Raw genomic sequence first — 22,679 nt, 5'->3', positions numbered from 1 at the left:
AGCATCCTCTGTGACATATCTGTTTATGTTCTTGTTATTCAGATACTGTACTCATTTGAATCCTATTCAGAATTTTGCCTCAATAATATCAGGGTCAGTGAGCACTTCAAACTAACTGTGTTGTGTAAAAAATACATACTACATTTCAGTGTGTTGTCTTATAATTTAATTGGGTTACCCTTTGTTCTTGTATGGTCAAAAATTTATTCTTGTGATTATTCCATGCCTTTATTATATTCCATTCCTCATTATTTTATGTACCTCTGTCATGCCACCACTTACCTGACTGCTATCTAAACTAAACAGTTCCAGTCTTTTCAAGTTCTCTTCTGATGGAATCTAGCAGCAGAAGTGGGAGCATACCAGCAATTTTTGTCCCATTCAAAGCACAATGAAGTATTCAGAAGTATTTGTTTTTCTAATTATCCCTTTCCTTGAATGGCTATTGAGTGCAAGTCAGGGGCAGAGCCTGAACTGACTATGGCCCAATCCTGCAAAGATGTTTAACTTTACTGCTGCAAGTAGACTCACTGAGTTCAATGGCCCTATTCACATGGGTTTGGTTAAAACCGTGCATAAGGGTTTGCAGGATCAGGACTTAACATTTTCTGTGATTCAGGGATTTTTCACAGTCAGCTGGTCATTGGTATTTTTTCCCAACTGTTTGATCTGGTGCGGTTTGGAGACCGGAGGCCTAATTCACCACTACGCTACTTCAGTTCTATGCTGGGGTAAATCCATTGGTTTGCAGTGCTGACTCAACCCTGTGGCGTTGTGATAAAGTGACTTCTGCCATCTTGACGGACACACTAGGGCCTGAACTGGGAACCTCCACAGATAAAAGCATGAGCTGTTGTAGGTAAAGCTAAAGAGTCAGCAATTGCTAGTTTGGGCTGTAATACACTCATATCCTCTGCAGATTGGCCACAGAGGAGCCCATAACATATACTCACCAGTGGGTTACAGTAGCATCTGTTGGATTTTCTATTAGTGTACCAGAATATATTTTTAACCGTTCATTAAAGGTAAATGAAGTCTGAGCTAGGTTGTTTCTCATATTCATATGATGATGAACCATGTCAGTAACAGTACAACTGGCTGAAAGATCCACCCAATCTCTTGGAGATCACAGGTTGTAATTTCCAGTTGTATAGGATTAGACTCTTTAGCTGCCCAACAGGAAATGACAAGCAAACCCAAAATACCTTTTGCACTTTCACATAATTAGCACGTGAACCAGACTTGTGGTGAAAACTAGCAGCCATCTGAACCTCCGTTATCAGAAGAAACCTTTTTGTGCTTTGCTGTTGCAGGTTCTCTGTGTTTACACAGTAAAAGCAGCCATCTGCTAATATGTGACTTATTTGCTTTTTAATAAGAGGCGCCCAGCATGGCTAGATTTCCTGGTAACAGGCAGCAATAGATCTTCTAAATTTCTTGCAAAAGAAATATGAGAGTTCTTTGAGTTTGTTGGGCAAAATGTAGTCATTGGATCTGATGCTCTGATTCACTTAACTCTTAAAAGTGCAGGTGTAGATTCCTGATTTATCATTACAGATCCATATGCAGCATTCTGTATGGAGCACATATTGGAGAACATATTATTGGAGCTCAAAGCAACCCTCCATATAAAACTGAATTTCCAATGTAACAACAGGCAGGAAAGAAACTCTGAAAACCCAACAACAAAACCCCTTCTAGTTCTTCTTTATACACCTAGAAGAGGCAAAAAACAAGACCCATTTTTCCCTCTTTTGCAGATCACACCCCTCAGAGCTTGAGAAGTTCAAAGCTGGAATGAATCTAGTAATGCAGGGAAATTAATGGCTCCTGTTTACCTAGCTTCAGGGAATGACAAAACAAAAGCCAAATAAATCAACTAACACTTTTCAAACTTAAAGTCACTTTCTTTAATATTCAAGTAACAAAAACATAATGGAGCACAATATTTCCAGCATGCAAAACACAGACACGAAAGCAAAGTATGTATCAGAGCTGTATGAAAATCTAGTCTTCAAAGTAACAAACACATTAGTAAAAAAAAAAAAAAAAAGTAGCAAACATCTTAGTGCCATGTAACTAAATGGGCCTGTAAAAATAATGCTCCCAAACCTCCAGTGGTGTAAATCAGCATATCTCCCTTGAATACAATATTGCTATGCAGATTTATACCTTCTGTGGTTCTGGGTTTAAGGAAGTGAGCATTCTTTGTACTTAATTGGTGACTTTCACGTACTCCCACCCCAACGCAGTACAATAAGGCTTTGTTTAGGGTTCTGCATTAGGATTAGGGGATGCAGTTCGTCTCCGCTGAGCCTTGTGGCTTCACCACAGCGCCTGGGCTGCTGATGCCCTTCCACAAATGGTGCATCCTTTCTGGGCTTCTGAATTCTTGTGGCTCCACCCTGACCCACCTCCAAACTCCCTTTACACACTCTCCTATTTGGAGCTAGTGTGGAGATACACATGGGGTGCATAACCACTCCCCCTGGGGACCTATCCAACATGGGCTCACTGCGGGGCTTCAGTCTTGTGATGGGCCATGTGCACATATGTGTGTGGACTACACGCAGTGTGAGTACGGAGATTCATGATACACTGTGCTTAGGAGTTTAATAGACACACAATCAGTGTGTGTTGAAAGGTGATGCTGTCAATATCTCCAGACATTAAAAGGATCAAATTGTTGGGGAAATCTTCTGCCTTCATTTCTGTTCCATTTCAGTTGAGTTCACAAGCTAGTGGATACAGAGAACTCAGACTGTTACCAAGAACGAGAGCAAAATCCCATCACAGATAGCTATCAAAATGGCTGCTTGGGAGGGAAGGGCTTCTAGGATCCCTCTTTTGCTTATCCCTTTAAACCATCAAAGCCCCTCATGAGAAGGATCCTCACTCTGCCAAGGAGTCACTGTTCAGAGACCCATCAAAGATATCCCTTGAGTCAGACTTGCTCAGGTGACAGATGATGCTTCCCATCCTCTGGACTGAGCAAGGTCCCTTTTTCTGTGCTCTTGGCCTTGATGACTCAAGCAGATTGTATTGTCAAATTGACCACTGAGAAGATGATAGTGACCCTTTAAGGGGTTAATATTCAAATCAGTATGGGAAGAATTAATATGAGGAAGCTGTAATGTCAGTGAAGAGAGTTACACATCTAATGCTCCATGGGATTCCTGCTCCAAATGTGACTCTAATTAATTCTAAATGAGAAATTCGCCTGGCTTCATTAAAGATGACATCTGCAGAAATACCAGTTGTGCACAAAGGTTCTCAGCTATCACAGAAAATACCATGCCTAGGAATAACAATGGATTATGTATATTCCCCGATGGGATCAGAGGAAATAAATACACTTTGGTATCACAGGTTACATCGAATGTCTAAGTAAGGTAAATCAAATTAAATATCACACCAAATCAGCATTATATAATACATTACAGTACCAGGGAAGGAAGTGTCTGGGTACAAGTGATGACCAAGCACAAATGTGGGCTCTGCCGAGCTATGCTCACTATGCTTAAAGAAAGGCCATTGGAATTTCATTAAAGCACACAGCATATAACACAAAAGGCAATGATTTGTCATCTCTTTAACCTGCTGTGGCAAGGCTGGGTTACAAAGCTAGGGCAAAGATACACTATCATTTAAGCAAATCACTGTCGCTTTCTCTGACCATAACTAGAGGTTACGTTAAGGTCTCCGGGATCTGAAAAAAACAAGAGGCAACTCTCTATACCTTGCGTGAAATTGAATGGGGAGATGAGGAATGTAGTGGTGTGGTGCTGTTTTTACATACTGCTCTGTAATTAAGATTGGCCACCAGCGTTTTTGGAGACAATTGCCTTTTGTTACTAGTCAGCACAGACATTTGGGTTTAGCAATCTGACTTTCAAAGGCCTTTCATGCCTGCTCTCAGTGCTATTTAGTTTTTAGTCACAAACACAAACATGATCATGATTGATTTACATGGGATTGCAAACACCAGCTGTGTTCTGTTATTAAATAGAAATGTAAATCAATTAAAAGAAACAGAAAATGGTGCATGGGAGAACCACGCTTTTGGCTTTCATAAGCTGTATTTGAAATACTAACCATCTCTTTTAAGGATGAGAACAACTAGAAGAACACGCTGCTTGTTTTATGGACCTCATCATACTGGGGACACCAGTACAAAGTCAAATCAAGGTCACATTAGCAACCAATGAAAATGCCCCACACCTCACCACAGTAAACCAAACAAAATAAGAAAGAGTGAACCTATGTACAGGCCCATATGCCTCTTGTTTGAGCACTCTTTTTGGTTTGTTTTTGGACTGCAAAGTGTTATAGAACAATAGTGTATCTTTGACCCCTGAAGGACTTCTAGACATAGTCATATTTTGAAGGGTATGAGCGTTTCCCGTCATCGCTACGAGCAGTGTCATCGTATGCTGAGACTTTTTTACTTTTGGCTTCAGATTCATAGCCAGTACCAGCCTTATATGGCGCAGTCTTGTAGGAGATATTCCGTCCTGATGCATTGTAGGAGACTGCCCTGTAACTGAAAGAGAAATAAAATACGTCAGCAATGCAGACTCTGTGACAACCTCCAATATCCACTCCCCTCTGAACTTTATTCCCGTGAGTTCCTGGATTTAATGCAACTGATTAAGCACTATATTAATTCCTATTATTTGTATTATAGTATCACTTGGAGGCCCTGACAAAAATGAGTGCCAAATGTCCACAAACAGATTGCAAAATTATCTCCTTTAAATTTGTTATTTGAAATGCTTCACCAGTTTCTTCCCCGAATAATTCCTGGCCTGCAGATTGTTTGAATTGCAGACTGAAAATGTAACAATGAAACATACAGGGACAGATTTGCATCTGGTGTAAATTGTCCTAGCTCGTTTGGCTTCAGAGATTCTATGACAAGTTACACAATTTGCAACTCATGCTGTAATTTATGTAACAAAGTTAGCTAACCAACATAGTGCACATTTTGAATTGTATGTTTGATTGTAAAAATCGCAAGTCATACCTTGCTGACATATATATCATCCAGTCAGGGAAGAGAAACAATATCATGAGACTCATGTAAGTAAACAACACTATACAAGTAAGTAGTCTGTATTCTTAGGGGGCCCACAGATGACATGATTACAGCTGAGCAAATAATTGAGTTCAAAATAATTGGAGTTACAGGGCCAAAATGAAAAATCCCTTCCCCTTGCCTCCCACCAATTTGGTTCAATTCAAATCCAAACCAATCTTTTTCTAAATGTTTCACTGAATTGAAAAACTTGAGAAAATTAATTTTTGTGAACCCATTATGAATGCTTTTTGGTTTTTCATTTGGGATCTTTTTGGCTGTTTTTCACTGTTGTTTGTTTTTGTTTATTTTAAAAAGTGGCCAAATTTCAAAATGAAACAAAAAGTTTCAAAACAAAAAAATCAAAAAGAAATATTTTTACTTTAAAAAAATCATTTTTTGGCCAAACTATGCCAAAATTTAGCCTGAATTTGCATATAGTTTGCGCCCCAAAATACATTTTTCAGTCAAATTACTATTCTCTGAAAAAAAATTGCCAAGCTTTAATCATTATATCCTTTGTAACCTGGGTGTGCCATATGATTGCAGCTACTGTGCATCTGGTCCATGGGCTATATATGTTTTGCACATCCAGTGCTTGCCAGGGTAATCTAAGCTAGAGATCTGTGATGTGCCTTAAAATATTGAACCCCGCAGAAGAGTGTCCATCACTTCCTAGTGCACGATCAAACACTATTTCACTACCAGCAAAGCTTCCAATTTAGAAGCATAGGGACTTACTTGGTTTCTTCTGGTACCAGTCCCCTGCAGGCAATGCACATCATAACACCTCCTACCAGGGACAAGCCCCCAGCAACCCAGCCAACGAATAAGGCTGAACCAAAAGTATACCTACAAAATAAAAAGACAAAGGGCCCGTAATGCTGTGGGGGTGCAGGAACTCTCCATGCAATTTGTTTTGAAGTGTCTTTAACATACAGAATTCTCTCCTGGAGCAGGACCTCTCTTCTACCATGTTGGTCTTTCTTAGTTTTTACCTTCAGATTTCCCTCTGTCCCAACAGGAATGAGAGTGACTATATCCCACCCCAGCCACACAAGTGTCGTCCATGTTGTAGAGGGGACGGATGCGTTCTCCCTACTCCTTTGATTTGGCTACGTGAACATGGACATCACTCAGTTACATTGTTTTGGTTGCTTGTTTATTCATTTCAGTCTTCAAAGTGCCCACTGAAGGCAATTGACAGACTACCATTAACTACACTGGACTTTGGATCGGATCTTAAAGCAGGACCTCCACCCCTCCCCAATCCCACTCCATGCAGGGGAATAATCAAGTAGCGTATCACCACTATAGTTACTTCTACATCATACCCCCTTCCCTACAGACATACTAGAAAAATGACATTACTGGCAGCCCTGTCCCCAGCTGCTGTAATAGCCTCTGGGGACCATTAGCAGCTGGTACAAGTTACAGAAGGCTATGTGCTTGGGAAACTGGCTTTGGATAGAGTAGACCTGATAACACGGGACCCCCAGGATGGTTTAAAGCTACACTGTGCACTCATCACAGCTAAAGTTCTGGCCTGATAAATCCATCTAGCCATAGCATCAGAATTGATCTGAAAACACAGACTAGATACCATCACTACATGCTTGTTGATTCTGGGGCAGCTGTGGCTACTGCATGCCAATGCTAACATTCTACTCCTGAGCTATACCGATCTCGCAATGACTGCTCTTCACAAGAGGAGAAGGTTACCTTGTCTGGATGGTCTGCATCGATCCTTGGTACATATTGGCTGTTGACATCCAGAAGTTTGTGACCAGCATGTTGGCAAATACCGACACTCCGGCAATAGCACATAGACCTGGGAACAGAGAGAATGTGGGACTGGGAGCAAGATTCCCCACTGCCTTATATGTCAGGGAGTCATTCAGATCTCTGAAAAAATGGGAGTAAAGTGCTACCTACCACTCCAATTGCAATCACTTTGCACAAGTTATACAATGGCAATAGCATTGAGACCAAGAATTGTCAGGTTTCCATGTAAATTGCTCCATAATGGAGTGCTCCAGAATCAAAGCATTCATTACAACCCGGCCTTCCCCTTCCCCTACCCCAAAAAACCTTCTCTAGTAGAGCTGGTAGATTTTTTCTGTTCAACCTTTTCTCAGTGGAAAACCATTTTGAGATATGTAAATTCTGATTGCTGAAAACCACCTTTTTTTCTGTTTTTGAGATTTCGGTTTTTCAATGAAAAACTTCAAAGAAAGAATTTTCATTGTCATTAAATTTTTCATGGAGAAAAAAATCTTTTCACAATCATTGGGATATTGGAAAAGGATGCAAATAGCAGCTATGAAAGTTTTCTGGGGTTGTTAACGCAGAATCCAAACATCCCTCTTGCAAATCTGAAGTCACAGATATCCCTGCCCCAAAGCAGGAAGGAAAAAACTCAAACCCATCACATTTCAATGAGTAAGCATTGCAGAAATCCTCCAAAGTCCTCAAAAGTCCCCTGCTTGCCAACCAGCAACACTGACTCTGACACCTTCCAAAAGCCCCACCTATTCTTTATCCAGCTGCCATAGCCTCTGGCTCCCCTACAAGACCCTCTATTTCCAGCATGCTGACAACTGAAAATTTGGGGGCTGTGGAAATCAAACGGGTTTTAATAGCCAAATAAAAATGCAAGTAATACTTTATTGATGGCATGAGTGGGAGAGCTTGAGGAGCCAGGACCACAGAAATCAGTGGTGTTTCCATCTTAGGTATCAAATTACTCCCATTAGCCTAGTATCTGGGCATGTCACAGTCTTTAATGCATTTATCCACCTAGTGCCTGGTGACTTTGGGAAGTGCAATAATCTCCATTTTACAGAGAGTTACTTGAGGTCACACAGCAAGTCTATAGCACAGCAAGGAATCAAAGCCAGGTCTCCTGAAGGCTAGGCTAGATCTAACCATTGGACAATCCTTCCTTTCGACTTTGCTCACCAGCTCTAATATGCCACGTGATAGCTGGGTCCTTGCCTGTATTTTAGATAGATAACTCTTCCATTCATTGTCTTTCAGTGATTTCATAAATGTAGAATATATGGGTGGGATTTGCACAGACTTTCACTGTTGGCCTAACTCTGCTCCCTGTGAAGTCAGTGGGTAAAATTATATGTATTTTAAATGCAAAAAGGAAGCCACATTATACGAAGCCCTTTCTTTCATCCAAACAGTGTATATTGTACATGCTTGAACTGTTTTATTTGAGGTCACTGGGACAACCTGCCTGAGTAAGTGCTCAACCTGAGTAAGCATTGCAGAAATCAGGCCTTCATAGAATGATAGATGTGAAGGCCTGGAAGAGATCTCAATAGGTCATCTAGTCCTATCCTCTGCATTCAAGGCAGGACTAAATAATAACTAGACCATTCCTGACAGGTTTTTGTCTAACCTGTTCTTAAAAACCTCCAATAATGGAGATTCCACAACCTTCCCGCGCAATTTGTTCCAGTGTTTAACTACCCTGACAGGAAGTTTTTCCTAATGTCCAACCTAAATCGCCCTTGCTGCAATTTAACCTCATTGCTTCTTGTTCTATCCTCAGAGGTTAAAGAGAAAAAATTTTCTCCCTCCTCCTTGTAACAACCTTTTATGTACCTGAAAACTGTTATCATGCCCCTTCTCAGTCTTCTCTTCTCCAGACTAAACAAACCCAGTTTTTTTCAATCTTCCCTCATAGGTCATGTTATCTAGACCTTTAATCATTTTTGTTGCTCCTCTCTGGAGTTTCTCCAATTTGTCCACATCTTTCCTGAAATGTGGGACCCAGAATTGGACACAGTACTCCAGCTGAGGCCTTATCAGCATGGAGTAAAGTGGAAGAATTATTTCTCGTATCTTTGGGCTGGTCTACACTGGGGGTGGGGTGGGGGGATCGATCTAAGATACGCAACTTCAGCTACGTGAATAGCGTAGCTGAAATCGAAGTATCTTAGATCGATTTACCTTGGGTCCTCACGGCACGGGATCGATGGCCGCTGCTCCCCCATTGACTCCGCTACCGCCGCTCGCTACGGTGGAGTTCCGGAGTCGACAGGGAGCGCATTCGGGGATCAATATATTGCGTCTTAGTGAGACACGATATATTGATCCCCAATAAATCTATCGCTACCTGCCGATACGGCGGGTAGTCTGGACGTACCCTTTCTTACAACAATCCTGCTGAATCATTCCAGAATGATGCTTCAGTGAGACTATGGACTCAATTTCTTTACTCACCTGCAATGGATTGTAGGTAAATCTGTGATGAAGGAATTCCCTTAGGCATCACCACTTTCATAGCTGGTTGCTTAGTGCAAATACGGGGTAAATTCTGCTGATTTATTCATGCAAGTCATGTTACTAGAACCTCTGGGATTGCCCACATGAGGAAGACAAGCATGACTGGATTTTATTGGCAATCCCAAGTATTCAAAAATCATGAAACTGTCTTAAAAATCATGAAACTTTAAAAGTAAATTCTGGGCTCTTTTTATTTGTCTATTTTTTTTTGAGCTTTTAGGGTTCACATTTTCGTGCTGTTTTCCATCTCCATGAAGGCTAGAAACTTACTTTTTTATCAACTGAAAACTGAGGTTCTCATATATTTACATGACTCTCGGAGCTGAGGCCTTAATAAAAACAACAGAAATATTGCCAGAGTTGGTAGCACCGCAGTTTGCAATTCTGAAACATTCGTTTCCTGTGCATCTTGACTGTATTTGTCCTTTTGCTTTTTTGTTTTACAAAGACTTCCTCAATCTTAAATTCAGCTGCTGGCTGAGCTTTGCACATAATAGAAGAAATTGTGTAAAGCACAATGACTTACCAGCCACAATAAACATGATGCCAGAGGTCAGAGTCATGTTGGCTTTTGCGGAGTCCTCCATATTGCCAATACGAATGCATTTCAGGGCGAAAATGGACACAAGGAGGCCAATGGCACCCAGGACGATGCCCACGATCATTAGGGCTCTCACAGCCTGGAACATTGCTGCAAAACAAGTCAAGGAAAAAAACATTTGACTATATAACATGGGGGTGTAGTCCAAGCTGTGGCTGGAAGGCTGGGGACAGCCAACATGGGCCACAATGAGCATTGCTGTTTCCAACCACATGAATTCTCAGAGAAGAGCTGAGAGCCATGATGAGGCTGATGGAGCTGTTCGGACATTTTCCATCAAAAACATTTTTTTCAAAGGCACATGGCTTTTCAACAAAAATGAAAATTTTCACCCCCAAAATTCTATTTTTGTCAAACCATTTTAGGTTTTCATCGATAAACCAAAACCCAACATTTTTCTTTTGTTTTTAGCAGCCAAAAAAACCTGAACATTTTTGGTTTTAAATTTTAAGCTTTTCAGTTGCCAAAAACTGAAATATTTTCAGCTTTGGGTTTTTTACTTTTTTAAGAAAAATCTGTACATTTTCAAAGAAAAATATTTATGAAAATGAAAGCATTTTTCTGGAGTGAGGGGAAACAATTATTTCTTGAGTCGCACCAGAGGCAGCCCTTTCATATGCAGAAGGAAAGATGTTAAATCTATGTCCCCATGAACTATTCCCATTGAGCATACTCTGAACCTGGCATGTTGACCTTCTAGGTGCTCTTCCACATAGGAGTGAGCTTCCTGTCCCACACTGTAAGAAGCAAGGGAAGAATGAGATTGGCCCACAGATACATCACAAATGGTCCAGTTAGCTCTAAATGGAACTTGGGCCAGTTTTATATAGGCGTTTAGATACCAATGGTGTAGATAAGGGCCTGTCAGCATCTTTGAGCACCTAAATACCTTTGCAAATCTGCATCTTTATCTTTACCATTTACAGGGTTCCCCCTTTTCAAATGATGTTAGTAGTCGGTTGGAATTTTTTTTTTTGTCAAAACAGTTTTCCATAAGAAAATGCCGTTTTTGACAAAACCAACATTTTTCATGAAAATTTATTGATTTTGGTGAAATTTTACTTCAAAAAAAATTGAAACACAGTTACAGAAATGTCGGACATTTTGGGAACAGAAAGTTGTGATTTTTCATTTTGAAACAATGTTTTGTTTTGAAATGTACTTTATTTTATATATTAAATTAAATTCAAACAGGTGGAAATTGAAACAAATTGAGAGACAGCATGGGCCAGATTGTGAATGGTTTGTGGGAGTGGAGCCCATGGCTGACAGATTTTAAGCGCCACTTCCCGCAGCTCCTATTGGCCGAGAACGGTGAACTGCGACTACTGGGAGCTGCGGGTGGCTGTGCAAATGTAAACAAACTGTCTGGTGACGCGCCAGCAGATTACCCTGATGGGCTGAGTGCGGCCTGCGGGCCGCAGGTTGCCCACCACTGATCTAGAGTCTCTATTTACAGCTGTGCAAGGCTAGTGCAAAGTATGACTAAAATCAGGAAGTTAGGATTTCACACTCACTTTTCATGGGTGTGAACGGCAACACAAGGTGCAGGGCCTGGGGGACAATCAGATCCACTGTCTTTCAGGTATTAGGTATTCAGGTATGTCTTTCATTGTTGGAGATCCAGAGACAAAGCTAAAGCTTAACCAGGTACAGCAATTTTTAAAATGCAATAAAAAGAAATATGGCCACCTCGCGGTGGCTTTATTCTCTTTGGTGTTTTCTTACAATAAGCCAAAGGAGTGTGCCATATTTATTTCACTGGCTGGCAATGAGATAAGCAGATTTGGTTGGTACCAGATGTTGCTCATGGCAAGTGTGCGTGTGAGCAAAGAGTAGCAGCTTGTGATTTATGCAGAAAGTTATGCCAATGCTGAGAAATCCCACAAACAACTCCTTTTCACATAAGGCTTCAGCTGAGCAAACAAACTGTGAAAAGCAGATTGAAGAGTTGACACATGCTCTCATACAAAGCTACTGTACGTTGGTTCCCAACTGTAACCCAACATATTGTGAATCATCTATAGCAACACCTCTTAACATCCCTCAAGCTGCCTCTCTATCAAGCAGAGAAAAAAGGTGTATGGTGTTTGAATATCAAGAAGTCTTTCTAATGAAATGGCATCTATTTCATCTCATCCACAATTTAACACTTGGCTGCAGACATTTCTTGGCAATAATGTCTTTGCCAGTGTCCATACCAGTTGTTAAAGACCCCATGAGCGATGAGAAGGTATCAGAGTAACAGAGATGGTCAAATAATGGGAGGATGCAGTCACAAATGTGTTTGTAAAGTACCATTTGTGATTTGATTTTGGTACATTTGTGCCTCTTTTTTTCATTCCATGAACATTCCAATGACTGAGTTCTATTTACGTCAATGCTGTTATGGGTATGAATACCTGTGTTTCTGCAAGAACAAGAGTACCTATGTGACCAAGAGGACGAGAGTTTCTGGTCTGATCTCATCAGACCAGGAATTCTCTTGCTATGCAGGTGTTCTCAGCTGGCACAGAGGTGGAATAACCGTCTTCTACACCACTCCATATCCTAGGCTCAGCACACAGAGTGAGCCTAGTGAAGGAAGGGGGAGTGGTTGGAGGGGTACTGTGTTCTGGATGTTCCCAGCTCATGTGTTGCTCCTTGTGGGCTGCTATTAGCTGGTGTTAGGGTGACCAGATGTCCCGATTTTATAGGGTCTGTCCCAATTTTGGGGTCTTTTTCTTATATAGGCTCCTATTACCCCACACCCCCCGTCCCGATTTTTCACATTTTCTGTCTGATCACCCTAGCTGGTGCTGGCTGTCGTAAAGACTCCTATTGACCTGAATGGCCATCGGTTGATGGTGTATATGAGCTGACAGTGAGGGAGAAGGTACTGTATGGAAACGAGCCAGAAGTGAACTATATGGCATTGCCCAGAGGAGAAGCCATAGTACAGAGGGCATTCTCTTCAGTGCCATTCTCTGATGATTTGAACATTTTTAAAGAGTGTTTCTCAGAGTTTTGAGGTAGCCTTTTTTCAATAATTCTTTTCACATTTGATACCACCAGGACAACTTGTTGTCCCACAATCACAGAACTGCTGACATAGCTACCTTAGAAAAATTACATTGCAGAACAAGTTGGCCAGGAGTAAAAGGGAAATATTTGCAATTCTGCCAGCCTTGCCCTACCCGCTTGATCCATGTTAGATGGGGAGGTGGTCAGGGGACCATGTAGAAGAACATCAGATCTCCATGGCATTAGGGGGTTACCTCATGTTTGGGTAGAACCAATAGCTTTATCAGCTTGGCGCAGTACCTCACCTACAGATGAACATGACAAGTAGCACTGAATGCATGGAGAGACCCAACCTGAAATAACCATGGCTTTCAGTGGGATTGGGCTGTATTGACAATCCCAGGTTATTGCTGCTCTGACTCATTCTGATCATCAGGTATATCCTTATCAGCTGATAACAAGTGTTAACAAACCAGGTATTTTCAGCCTCCCACTCATCAGCACAGAGGTGTGATTTCATTATTATTCATCAGAAATCAAGAGACTGATGGATAAGTGTTATCAGTTCCAAAGGGTGTTCACAAGACATTTGGTGCAGAGCAGAAGGAAGCAGTGAGAAGAAAAGCACAATGTTCCTTTACTCATTTTTCTTTACAAAGGCTGAAGTTTCATTTCATCTGCTTTGGTTTCAGTGAGAGTAGAAGTAGCCTGTGATATCACCAAGCAAGGTGTGTGCTGCTGGCTGAGTGACAACCAGTGAAATTAATACTCCATAGTTGTGAGTAAGCCACTATTGAATAGAATCTATAGCTCTGGTTTCCTCTCAGGGAGTGATAAGCTCTCCCCTGAGACACCCTTTTACATCCTACAAATGTCCTATAAAAGATTACAATATTTGGGTGCAAGTAAGATGATAGGAGGGGTGCTCTGATTCTCAGACGTCACTAGCACATTCTGGATCAGATAAACTGGTACATTCCAGTTGCTTTGTGTGCCTCTGATATGGTGTGAAGCAGCCAGAGTACAGCCATGGATCTTGCTCTCTGTTTCAGAATGCTTTAGTCCCAACCCTGCAATCATTGTGGAGAAAAATCTCTCAGTGAAATCCAGCATGGGCTGGAAGATTGAGGCCAGAGTTAAGGAATTGACTCCCTTGAGGTGGTAAGTCCTTTATTTTAAAAATAGCAGTAGAACTCTGTCCCTGCGTAGCTGAGCTGCAGAAGACCAGGCAGGTGGGGACATTGCTTTGCTAGGGGATGACTGACATGTCATGAGTTTTGCAAATACATTGTTCATGCCAACAGAAGAAAAAATGAATTATTATGCACTAAATTATATCCCACCCCACCTGGGTTTGGAAGGTATGTGGGAGAGGGAACAAGATACCTCATTATCTTCTATCCCACATAGGGGCCAGGCACAACTGTTGTCCTTCCATTCACCTCCCTCTGGCATAAATCCCTTTGAAGGGTGGAGCTTAGGCTCTTCCACTCTCCTTGGCATTTCCTCCTCAGCTCAGCCTACGGCCTCTTTGTGGCTCAAGTCCCTTGTCCTTTGAAATGGAGTGTGTTAGAGAACACGTGATGGGCCAGATCCCCAGCTGGTGTAAATCAGCATAGTGCTACTGAGAGTGGCCATTGTCTATGTGACTGCAACAGAGCTATGGAATGGAACTACCCAGACATCTGTTTGGAAAATAAAACAGCAGGGCACAGATTATCCAACAAGTTCTCAGAATGTATTGGAGACTTTTTTTATTTCAGAAGGTGGAGAAAGCTACTAGGTGGGAGGCTGTTCTAGATTTGATTTTGACAAATAGGGAGGAACCTGTTGAGAATTTGAAAGTGGAAGGCAACTTGGGTGAAAGTGATAGTGCAATGGTAGAGTTCATGATTCTAAGGAATGGTAGGAGGGAGAACAGCACAATAAAGACAATGGATTTCAAGAAGGAAGACTTTAGCAAACTCAGGGAGTTGGTAGGTAAAATCCCATGGGAAGCAAGTCTAAGGGGGAAAACAATTGAAAACAGTTGGCAGTTTTTCAAAGAGACATTTTTAAGGGCACGAAAGCAAACTATCCCACTGCATAGGAAAGATAGAAAGTATGGCAAGAGACCACCCTGGCTTAACCAGGGAGATCTTCAATGATCTAAAACTCAAAAAAGAGTCCTACAAAAAGTGGAAACTCGGTCAAATTACAAAGGATAAATATAAACAAATAACACAAGTACTGTATGTAGGGACAAAATTAGAAAAGCCAAGGCACAAATCAAGATTAAACAAACTAGGGACATAAAAGGAAAAAAGAAAACATTCTACAAATACATTAGAAGCAAGAGGAAGACCAAGGACAGAGTAGGCCCATTAGTCAATGAAGGGGGAAAGACAATAACAGAAAATGTGGAAATGGCGGAGGTGCTTAATGACTTCTTTGTTTCGGTTTTCACTAACAAGGTTGGTGGCCATTGGATGTCTAACATAGTGAAAGCCAGTGAAAATGAGATAGGATCAGACTCTAAAACAGGGAAAGAACAAGTCAAAAATTACTTAGACAAGTTAGATGTCTTCAAATCACCAGGGCCTGATGAAATGCATCCTAGAATACTCAAGAAGCTGACTGAGGAGATAGCTGAGCCATTAGTATTTATCTTTGAAAAGTCATAGAAAATGGGAGACATTCCAGAAGACTGGAAAAGGGCAAATATAGTGCCAATCTATAGAAAGGGAAATAAGTACAACCCAGGGAATTACAGACCAGTCAGCTTAACTTCTGTACCTGGGAAGATAATGGAGCAAATAATTAAGCAATCAATTTGGAAACACCTAGAAGAAAATAAGGTGATAAATAACAGTCAGCATGGATTTGTCAAGAACAAATCATGTCAAACCAATCTTATAGCTTTCTTTGACAGGGTAACAAGTCTTGTGGATGGGGGGAAAGCGGTAGATATGGTATATCTTGACTTTAGTAAGACTTTTCATATTGTCTCGCATGACCGTCTTATAAACAAACTAGGGAAATACAACCTAGATGGAGCTACTAGAAGATGGATGCATGACTGGTTGGAATATCATTCCCAGAGAGTAGTTATCAGTGGTTCACAGTCATTCTGGAAGGGCATAATGAGTGGGGTCCCACAGGGATCGGTTCAGGGTCCGGTTCTGTTCAATATCTTCATCAATGATTTAGATAATGGCATAGAGAGTACAAAGTTTGTGGACGATACCAAGATGGGAGGGGTTGCAAGTGCCTTGGAGGATAGGATTAAAATTCAAAATGATGTGGACAAACTGGAGAAATGGTCTGAAGTAAATAGGATGAAATTCAATAAGGACAAATGCAATTTTACCAGAACAGGCATGAAAATGGAACCCTACTACCAATTAAAATTACCAGAATATGGATATCATTGGGGATTTTTAAGGTTGGACAAACACCTGTAGGGATAGTCTAGATAATACTTAGTCCTGCCTTGAATGCAGGGGACTGGACTAGATGACCTCTTGAGGTCCCTTCCAGTTAGGGTGACCAGATAGCAAGTGTGAAAAATCGGGACACGGGGTGGGGGTAATCGGTGCCTATTGTAAGAAAAAGCTTCAAATATCGGGACTGTCCCTATATCTAGTCACCCTACTTCCAGTTCTATGATTCTATGATTTCTATGATCTTTAAAAAAAAATAATAATAATTAAAAGCCAGGTCATTCCAACTTTACATTTCAGCAATGCACTATGGAAAATAATACTGATCAGACCTGTTTTTGCAATATGACCTTTCTGTGACTGTTAAATACATTTTCTTATTCCTAGAGATGGGTGGGAAAGTTTTCTATCCTGCAAAATTTTTTGAAATTTTGAAAAATGATTCCCAGCTTGAATTGGGATGAGAAGCCAAAAATCTCAAAACTTTCACAAACCAAAAATCCAAAAAAATCAGCTCACATCAATCAAAATGTTTAATTTTATTAATTTCCAAATGTATCATTTTGATTTTAACTTTTTAATTTTTTTTTATTATTTTACTATAAATTAGTTTAAATTTCAAACTGAAAAACGGAACTTTTTGTTTCAAACATGTAGACATAGGAAATTGGTCAAAATTGACCCCTTCCTGCAAAAAGTTTTGGTTTAATGAATGGACATTTTTCCTACAAAAAAGTGTTTCATCAAAAAATTCCTGACAGGCTCTACTTATTACAACATTACTTAAAGAGTAATTTAATTAAGAACTGGCTCTTGCCAATGATAAATCAGCATAGTGAAACCTGATCATCACTGTTGCTAAGGGAAAATATATTGCTGTCTTAAACCATAATTAGTCATGTACAGCTTTGGTAGAGACATTTATTAAAATAAAAGCAACTCCAGGACAGCTAGCTTCAAATGTTTTTTTCTCAAAATGGACAACACATTGTCTACCAGTCATAATGCAGAGTGAACACAGGTGTATTTAGTAAATCATATCTCTAGAGAGATGCCTGGAACTTTTTGAAGCAACAAACACAAAAGCAAAAAAGTTTGTCTTCAACTGTACAGTCTCTGGTGACTTCTCAGAGACGAATCAAGTCAGTCATCAAAATGGACAGAACAGGTGAGAAACACTAGGATCTGTTCTCTGCTTTACACATGTCAATAGGCACACAAAAGGCCGTGATTCGCCACAGCTCCGCATCCTGGGCAGTTATTTGCACCTGTGCAAGGATAAATGGGTGTCAAATGCCACTGAATTAGTGACGCAGTATTAATTTTTTATTCCACATTGCCCAGGTGTAAATGACTGCATAAAGTAAAGGAGAATCATACTGGTAATTCCGATTAATTTTAATGTTGATCCAGCCTCAGCGCATGCTAGTGCTTTGTAAATTACTCAAATGCTCAAAGGCAGAAGAGACTTCCTGGTGTAAAATGTCTGGATATTTGTTTACAAAATGATTTTGGCAATAGGGATTGTACCCTGATTTCAATGCTCCTGAGTTTGCTACTGACCCCTCTCACAACCTTGCTCCGAGTTCTTTACTGCCTTGCCCATTTACACCTGGGCAAAGTGACTATAAAATGCTACTGGATCAGAATGATTTTGCACCAAATTTGCATTCACTTTGCGTGGGTGTAAATCATTATACAAGTGGCTCGGCAGCAGAGAATCAGGCCCCAGGATAAATAACACGGTAACCAAATAATCCAATGGGATGTGGACTATGCCGTATTTTAACAGAAACTTTCATACACCTGTCCCTAACCACCAAGTTAGCTTTAGATGAGATGCCTTAAAGGCAATAGATCAGTTTGATCAGTTTGTCCCAATTAAAAAAAATTGACTGAAGAACCAAAACCAAAATAAAAAACAATTAGCCAACCACAACCTTCCAGTAAAACTCCATCTACAAAAAAGAGTTATTAAAAATACCCTCTTGCACTCCAATTCCTCTATGCCCACTGTTCAGCACCAACTTTCTCAACAAGAAAATTCAGCATATCCTCTTTCCTTTGGGGGAAAAATGTTTCCACTGGTTTCTTGCTGGAAATTACCAATATGATCAGCCAATAACAGTTACATTAAATAACTGAACAGCTCTCAACCACCATTTCATATGTGTTTAAATCCAAAGAGCCAGAATCTCAGCTGATTTGAATCAGTGTAGCTCTATTAACATCAATGGAGCTACGCTGATTTGCTTCTAGCTGAGGACAATAATATAGGTACCAGACAAATATGCAACATTCTGTAATATTTGCCATGCAAGATTATTATTTATGGTAATACAACATACATGTGTTGCTATACTCATATGCTAAGTATTTTTGGAGATATTCCCCCCCCCCTCCACAAAGCGCTTTAAAATATCAGCGCCTGCTATTCAGTGAAAACTGTATTATATTTATCCTTCAAGAAAACTCCAGGGGTTCACCTGGGTCCATCTTTTGCCCCTACCTGGTAGCCCAAGAATGGTGAAATAAGGCCGGCACTCTGTGAAACCTGAGCTCTGCCTCACGCAGCTCCTCCAGAGTCCCTGATACTGAAACACGGATGTGACTGGGTTGTCATATAAGTCCTGTGTGCTCCACATGTCTATTCCAGTGGCCGCGATGCATCCAGCAAAACCCAAAGATGAGACAACAAAGCCCATCACTTGGCAGATTGTTGTCGACATGGTGTCTCCCCTTTGGACAGGATTGAGCTAGCTCTGATGAAGCCGTAGACCTTACGGGAACACTCAAGTCCTCTCGACTGAGCCACCAGAAATGCAGCTGCTCTTATCAGATGGTGCCCATTCAGCGACTTTGTTTGCTCAAAGTGTTTTTGCAAGATAGTCCAGTTTCGCTCTCGCTGGGTAGGGTTGTGTGTTTTTTGGTTGGTGAGGCAAGAGATAGGAGCTTTTGTCCTTTAGAAGCACTTGTTCTCCCAGAGCTAAGCAGTCACTCCTGGTCAAGTATAGGGCAACCCATTTTGAACAAAGTTATGAGGAGCATTACCTTTCTTGAATTCACCTGCACCTTTCCCCATATCTAAATACTCTGGAGTCTGCTACACTTATTCTGTGTAGTTGGCACATTACTGCTGAGAGGGATCAAGGGAGAACTAGACACACAAATGAATTCTTCATTTTTGGGTAGACATACCATGCCAGTGCTTCCCAACATGGCATCCCCCAAAGGTCTTCACATACAACATGGGTCTCATTCTCACTGCTTTGTTCCTTCTGTTATTATTTACCCCTATCCAAAATGGGAGTAAGACACTCCCAAATCAGGTTCGTAGTAGCAATTTATCTCCACTCTACATTCACTTGACACAGATGCAGATGTCTACACAAGGTGAAAGGTGGTGGAGAATCAGGCCATATGTTTTTTACTTGAGTTCTTCAAAAGATCTGTCACCAAGAGAAGAAAAAGCTAAAGTCTTATCAGAACAGCCATGAAAAACTAAAGGAGTTTTAATAAGAACAAAACAGAATGGACTAGATACCCTAGGGCACCAAAGCTGTCCTCAGTGCACCTGACGGGAACAGCACAAGTGATTTTCAACCATCTTTCAACCATCATCCCCAATGCTGAGGTCAGGAAGTAGCTGAACTGGGGCTGCCTTAACTCATGCTGGCATCAAACAGTCCCCAAGAGGCTGTTCTGCAGAGCAAAGCATGTCCTGGCCATGCCCACCACCCATGGAACAACCCCCAATAACAGGGCAGCAAGAGCGGGTGTGACCTAGAACCAGTTTTACACCATCTGGGGATTCCTCTATATAAAGCCTGGTTACCAAAACTTCTTTACTGTTAATTGATACAGAAATGATCCAAATGGGGAGGTCAGTTGCCTACCCGTCTATCTACCTAGTCAGGTAATTCTAAGGCGCCCATCACTGTGATACCTCAGCCCCAACTATACATGCGTGACACCTGCCAACATCAATGAGTATGCACTGAGGGTAAAACAGACCGCTCGGAGAGCGCCGTTTTATTGGTAGTTATTTACGAAGGCTGAGGGGAAGCGAGAATTAGGAAATTAATTATCTCTTCCCACAGTGGTGAAGTGCTCTGCTCAGGGGAGCAATATAAATTTGCCATGCTGCTCTACCAATGCATTGCTGTGAGTTACAGGGACCTTCCAGACTTCACGCTCATCAATTTTGATCTAATATACTGTTCCAACTGATTTACTTCAACCCTGACCTAGAAACAAATTCTGTCTTTATCCAATCAAGATACCTTTCTTTGCTGCAGACATAGTCAATATGATCGCCTCGTTATGAAGCAGAATGAAAGCTACCAGAAGGAGAGGTGAGGTTATCACTAGGATGGGTGATTTACCGGGGTGTTATTATGTATTGACTATCGTCGCTGTATCCTATATAATGACTACCCAGGACATCCCTTTTTACACTTCACGTGCACTGCTGTACTGGAGCCAATACATCCTGAGCTTGACAATATATATATAGATTTACATGCAGGAATATTGGGAGACGATTGTGGTCCATCTAGGTCTATTTTATAATCTTAAACCATACAAAATCATATGTAATCCTGGTAGAATAGCCACAAGATAGCAGCTGTGCCTTTTGTTTAGATCACTCTCCCTGAAAAGGGTGATGTTAGGCTGCCCTTTGAGCCGATTCACATGGCTTTCTCTTCTTGCTCTAACAAAGGCCACAGAGGTTTGCTTCAATTGTCCATGCCAGTTGGGAACATCTGCTCACAAAATGGTCCCCTGTTCTTTTGTACAATCCAAGATATCTAACTTTTCAAATTACAGGTAGTTGCTAGTTTCTGCCTCCAACGACTGACTGGCAGCAAACAGAATCCTTTCTAGCCTGTATTTTAGAGTTTCTGTTATAGTAGCTGAGAGTCCTGTAAAAGGCCCGGTATGAATCTCTAGCACAATCATAAATCATAGGTAGTACAGTGAAATCATCATGTGAATTGCTTGTGCACTAGTTGTAAACTTGCATAGTTTCATTGATTTTACTAGAATTGCACCAGTTTACACCAGGTGAGGGGCTGGTTCCCGATTAGCTAAGGTCAGAACTGGACCTTAAATTTCTACAATGAATGCAACAAATGGGGATGGGGTAAGGGTAGAAATGCTTGTGAGATGAGGACACTGATTTTATGGCTGAAATATTGACATCTTTTGTTAACCCGCTAGTTCAGCATCTGAACAAAAAAACAATTGTTTCAAATTGATCTGAAACAACATTTTTTTTTAATTTTCAGCAAGCTGAACAAGTACAAAACCTTTGGTTTTGAGTTGAACAAAATGTTTCATTTGATCCAAAACACATTGTTTTGTTTCTTTTTTGAGGGTTTTTTCTTTAACCTTTTTTATAAAACTAAAGTAAAGGTCAAAACAAAAAGTAATTTTGAATAAAAAGATTGAAACATTTCATTTAGAAGACAGAGAAATGAAATGTTCTGATTTTTTTGTTTGTTTTGGACCAACAGAATCTGGCAAATTCAGCAAACATTTGCAAAATGTTTCAGTCAACCTGAATCTGCATTTTTGACCATAAAAGTTTGTCTGAAAAATTTCACCCAGCCCTAGCTTTAGCAAGGAATTACAGAATAATTTGAACAGGTAGGAAGCAAGGACATCCCAGTAAAAATGGCCATTGATATATAAAGCACATAAGGGAATACTTGAAAAATCTGAACATATACAAATCAGCTAATCTGGGTGATCCATGGTCTTGAACCCAAGCCTACAGGCAAATTTCACCTCCTGGCTGTATACTTTTAGCTACTGGGCTGATGGCTAATGGAACCCTGACCCCACAGGTGTCCTGATTGGAGGAGCGACTGTCACTACTTATTGGTCCAGCTGTGCTATTTAAGCCAGAAGGAGGCACAAGAAGTTGTCTAAGCAGCTGAGTGAATTCCTAGTTAACTGCTACTTCATTGGACCCTGACTTTTTGCCTGATTCCTGAGCTCTGCCCTCCTGTCTTGCTCCTGGTTTCTGCCTTCCTGCCTTGTTCCTGATCACAGCTCTGACTGTGATCCTTGGTTTGATTCACTGACTATAATTCCAGCTCTGACCCTTGACCCCTGACACTGACTCCTGCTCTGACCAGTAGGAATGACTGGCAAAGCTCTGGTCATGACACTAGAGTATTAAAGGGATTATTTCTGGAACATACTGAACCACTGACAATTCATTTTGAAAACCCATGGCTGGCTGAGGAAGAACCACAAGATGGGA

General features: G+C 40.9%; 1 protein-coding gene across 1 annotated transcript; it reads right to left on the bottom strand.

Moving 5' to 3' along the window:
* Positions 1–1,886: 1,886 nt before the first annotated feature.
* On the bottom strand, positions 1,887–19,274 carry CLDN18 (claudin 18). The gene is made up of 5 exons (XM_005303657.4): positions 18,915–19,274; positions 9,906–10,070; positions 6,800–6,908; positions 5,819–5,929; positions 1,887–4,543 (listed from the first exon to the last, which is right to left on the bottom strand). Exons 1-5 carry the CDS (start codon positions 19,132–19,134, stop codon positions 4,366–4,368), a joined length of 783 nt encoding a protein of 260 aa, XP_005303714.1. The 5' UTR covers positions 19,135–19,274; the 3' UTR covers positions 1,887–4,365.
* Between the last annotated feature and the right edge of the window lie 3,405 nt (positions 19,275–22,679).

The sequence above is a fragment of the Chrysemys picta genome, chromosome 9 (assembly GCF_011386835.1).
Source record: "Chrysemys picta bellii isolate R12L10 chromosome 9, ASM1138683v2, whole genome shotgun sequence".
NCBI classification, from domain to species: Eukaryota; Metazoa; Chordata; order Testudines; family Emydidae; genus Chrysemys; species Chrysemys picta.
The sequence above is the reverse complement of the archived record's forward strand: the minus strand, read 5'-3'. Positions and strand labels throughout refer to the sequence as shown.

Coding starts and splice junctions, on each gene's coding strand:
- CLDN18 (XM_005303657.4), bottom strand. CDS start 19,134: ATGTCGACAACAATCTGCCAAGTGATGGGCTTTGTTGTCTCATCTTTG. Junction 5,930..6,799: donor ATGCAGACCATCCAGACAAG/GTAACCTTCTCC, acceptor TTTATTTTGTAG/GTATACTTTTGGTTCAGCCT. Junction 4,544..5,818: donor CTGGTACCAGAAGAAACCAA/GTAAGTCCCTAT, acceptor TTTCTCTTTCAG/TTACAGGGCAGTCTCCTACA.